Here is a 3,455-nt window from a genome sequence, read left to right on the forward strand (position 1 = left end):
ATAATGGGCCAGCATACTGGAGGAAGACAATGTGGGGTTAATATAATGGTCCAGCATTCTGGAGGAAGACAATGTGGGGTTAATATAATGGGCCAGCATACTGGAGGAAGACAATGTGGGGTTAATATAATGGGCCAGCATACTGGAGGAAGACAATGTGGGGTTAATATAATGGGCCAGCATTCTGGAGGAAGACAATGTGGGGTTAATATAATGGGCCAGCATTCTGGAGGAAGACAATGTGGGTTTAATACGGAACCTTATACGGAATACTGTTACTAATGAATTGCAACCTTGAACTGACACAAGCCATTATTAATCCTGGCTAGAACAGTGGTCGCCAACCGGTCGATCGCGATCTTCAAAGCATTCCTAGTCGATGAAATACTTCTGTAGAAAAGCCAACGAACGATAAAGTATTGCACTCCTTTTTTAGATCGTGTTGAGCTGTTGCTGGTAGGTGCACTTGATTCAAAAGTCCTGCGCACGGGTAAGCAAAGTGTTCCCATGAGACAAACTCTGCACACCCGGCAAATCTGTGACTAAATCGAGTGCACCTGCTACGCTGCCCAATCGGAAAGCTCAAATCACCGTGGCTGCAGAGCTTCCATGACCCTGGCCACCGCCAAGTTTAATAGGCTACGTAAGATTTAATCACTTTTAAAACCATGACAACCGAGACTGTCAACGAATACAGCAAAGAGCTGCTGTTTTTATGAGTGTTTAAGTTTCTATTCAGCTCTGTCACTATTAGAAAACGCACATCTCCGTACTTTTGCTCGGGCTGCAGCTGTAATGAAAGAGTAGCCAAGTATCAACAGCCCTGCCTTTTATCATTATTAGCAGCTCGTCCTGTCGATTTTAATATTAATGAATATTTCACTTTTTCTGGTCATTGGAACATCATGAATTTGTTTATGAGGCAGATGCGGTGCGACCGAGTTTCGCCATCAGGTGGAAGACGGTGTCCCCTCTCTCTGGTCAGTCTCACCGGAGGAAAGGAAGGAGAGAGCAGGGATCGTGAGAGGTGGTTGGGAAAAATCTTTTTGAATGGTCATCTAACTCGGAATTCCAAGTCGGAAACTCGGGCATCTTTCTGGAGCTCCGACTTTTCGACCTGAAGATCATTGATGTGGTGATTTGACCTCGTTGACCATCAGCTGCAGGTACCATCAGTCCAGTAAAATAAAAAAGACAATTATTTAAATTCATGCCCCACAGTGACTCACAGCTGCTAAACCAACTGATCTATTTTGTTATCAAAGCTCGAGTTTTGAAATATAATATGGTCTGATTAACAATATTGGCAGGCCAATCATATAGCCAGTAGTCTGTGATAATGTATAAGGCCTACTGCCCAAACCTCATTCCTACAAAACTGTTTGTGTGAGGTTAATGTAAAAAATCAATCTGAGCAGTAGATCTCAGCTTGCTTTTTGACTGCGAAAGTGATCTTGACTCAGAAAAGGTTGGTGACCACTGAGCTAGAACCACCTACTTCCCTGTTATAACAGCTAGCAGTGTGTAGGACACGCCCCCTTTATCCCCATTCAACCCATTACCCCTGACCCTCTCTGGCAGCAACCCACCTCTCCTAGTAACCCATTATCCCTGACAGCAACCTACCTCTCCTAGTAACCCATTATCCCTGACAGCAACCCACCTCTCCTAGTAACCCATTATCCCTGACCCTCTCTGGCAGCAACCCACCTCTCCTAGTAACCCATTATCCCTGACAGCAACCTACCTCTCCGAGTAACCCATTATCCCTGACCCTCCTGCAGCAACCCACCTCTCCTAGTAACCCATTATACCCTGGCAGCAACCCACCTCTCCTAGTAACCCATTATCCCTGACAGCAACCCACCTCTCCTAGTAACCCATTATCCCTGACCTCCGCAGCAACCTACCTCTCCTAGTAACCCATTATCCCTGACAGCAACCTACCTCTCCTAGTAACCCATTATCCCTGACAGCAACCCACCTCTCCTAGTAACCCATTATCCCTGACCCTCCTGGCAGCAACCCACCTCTCCTAGTAACCCATTATCCACTGACAGCAACCCACCTCTCCTAGTAACCCATTATCCCTGGCAGCAACCCACCTCTCCTAGTAACCCATTATCCCTGACCCTCCATGGCAGCAACCCACCTCTCCTAGTAACCCATTATCCCTGACAGCAACCCACCTCTCCTAGTAACCCATTATCCCTGACCCTCCCAGCAACCTACCTCTCCTAGTAACCCATTATCCCTGACAGCAACCCACCTCTCCTAGTAACCCATTATCCCTGACAGCAACCTACCTCTCCTAGTAACCCATTATCCCTGACAGCAACCCACCTCTCCTAGTAACCCATTATCCCTGACCCTCCTGGCAGCAACCCACCTCTCCTAGTAACCCATTACCACTGGCAGCAACCCACCTCTCCGAGTAACCCATTATCCCTGGCAGCAACCCACCTCTCCTAGTAACCCATTATCCCTGGCAGCAACCCACCTCTCCTAGTAACCCATTATCCCTGACAGCAACCCACCTCTCCTAGTAACCCATTATCCCTGGCAGCAACCCACCTCTCCTAGTAACCCATTATCCCTGACAGCAATCTACCTCTCCTAGTAACCCATTATCCCTGACAGCAACCCACCTCTCCTAGTAACCCATTATCCCTGACAGCAACCCACCTCTCCTAGTAACCCATTATCCACTGACAGCAACCCACCTCTCCAGGTAACCCATTATCCCTGGCAGCAACCCACCTCTCCTAGTAACCCATTATCCCTGACAGCAACCCACCTCTCCTAGTAACCCATTATCCCTGACAGCAACCCACACTCTCCTAGTAACCCATTATCCCTGGCAGCCCACCTCTCCTAGTAACCCATTATCCCTGACAGCAACCCACCTCTCCTAGTAACCCATTATCCCTGACAGCAACCCACCTCTCCTAGTAACCCATTATCCCTGACCCTCTGGCAGCAACCCACCTCTCCTAGTAACCCATTATCCACTGGCAGCAACCCACCTCTCCGAGTAACCCATTATCCCTGGCAGCAACCCACCTCTCCTAGTAACCCATTATCCCTGACCCTCCATGGCAGCAACCCACCTCTCCTAGTAACCCATTATCCCTGACAGCAACCCACCTCTCCTAGTAACCCATTATCCCTGACCCTCCCTGGCAGCAACCCACCTCTCCTAGTAACCCATTATCCCTGACAGCAACCCACCTCTCCTAGTAACCCATTATCCCTGACAGCAACCTACCTCTCCTAGTAACCCATTATCCCTGACAGCAACCCACCTCTCCTAGTAACCCATTATCCCTGACCCTCCTGCAGCAACCCACCTCTCCTAGTAACCCATTATCCCGACCCTCCATGGCAGCAACCCACCTCTCCCAGTAACCCATTATCCCTGGCAGCAACCCACCTCTCCTAGTAACCCATTATCC

The 3,455-nt window shown here is 48.9% G+C and overlaps 1 protein-coding gene across 1 annotated transcript in view; it reads left to right on the forward strand.

Moving 5' to 3' along the window:
• The window catches only part of pold1 (polymerase (DNA directed), delta 1, catalytic subunit), a 17,861-nt gene extending 16,102 nt beyond the window's left edge, over positions 1–1,759 (forward strand). Inside the window, exon 13 of the mRNA XM_064960029.1 lies at positions 1,703–1,759. Coding sequence (XP_064816101.1) covers positions 1,703–1,759 — 57 coding nt within the window. The remainder of the gene's footprint in view (positions 1–1,702) is intronic.
• Positions 1,760–3,455: the final 1,696 nt, after the last annotated feature.

This window comes from Oncorhynchus masou, unplaced genomic scaffold (assembly GCF_036934945.1).
Source record: "Oncorhynchus masou masou isolate Uvic2021 unplaced genomic scaffold, UVic_Omas_1.1 unplaced_scaffold_1901, whole genome shotgun sequence".
NCBI lineage: Eukaryota > Metazoa > Chordata > Actinopteri > Salmoniformes > Salmonidae > Oncorhynchus > Oncorhynchus masou.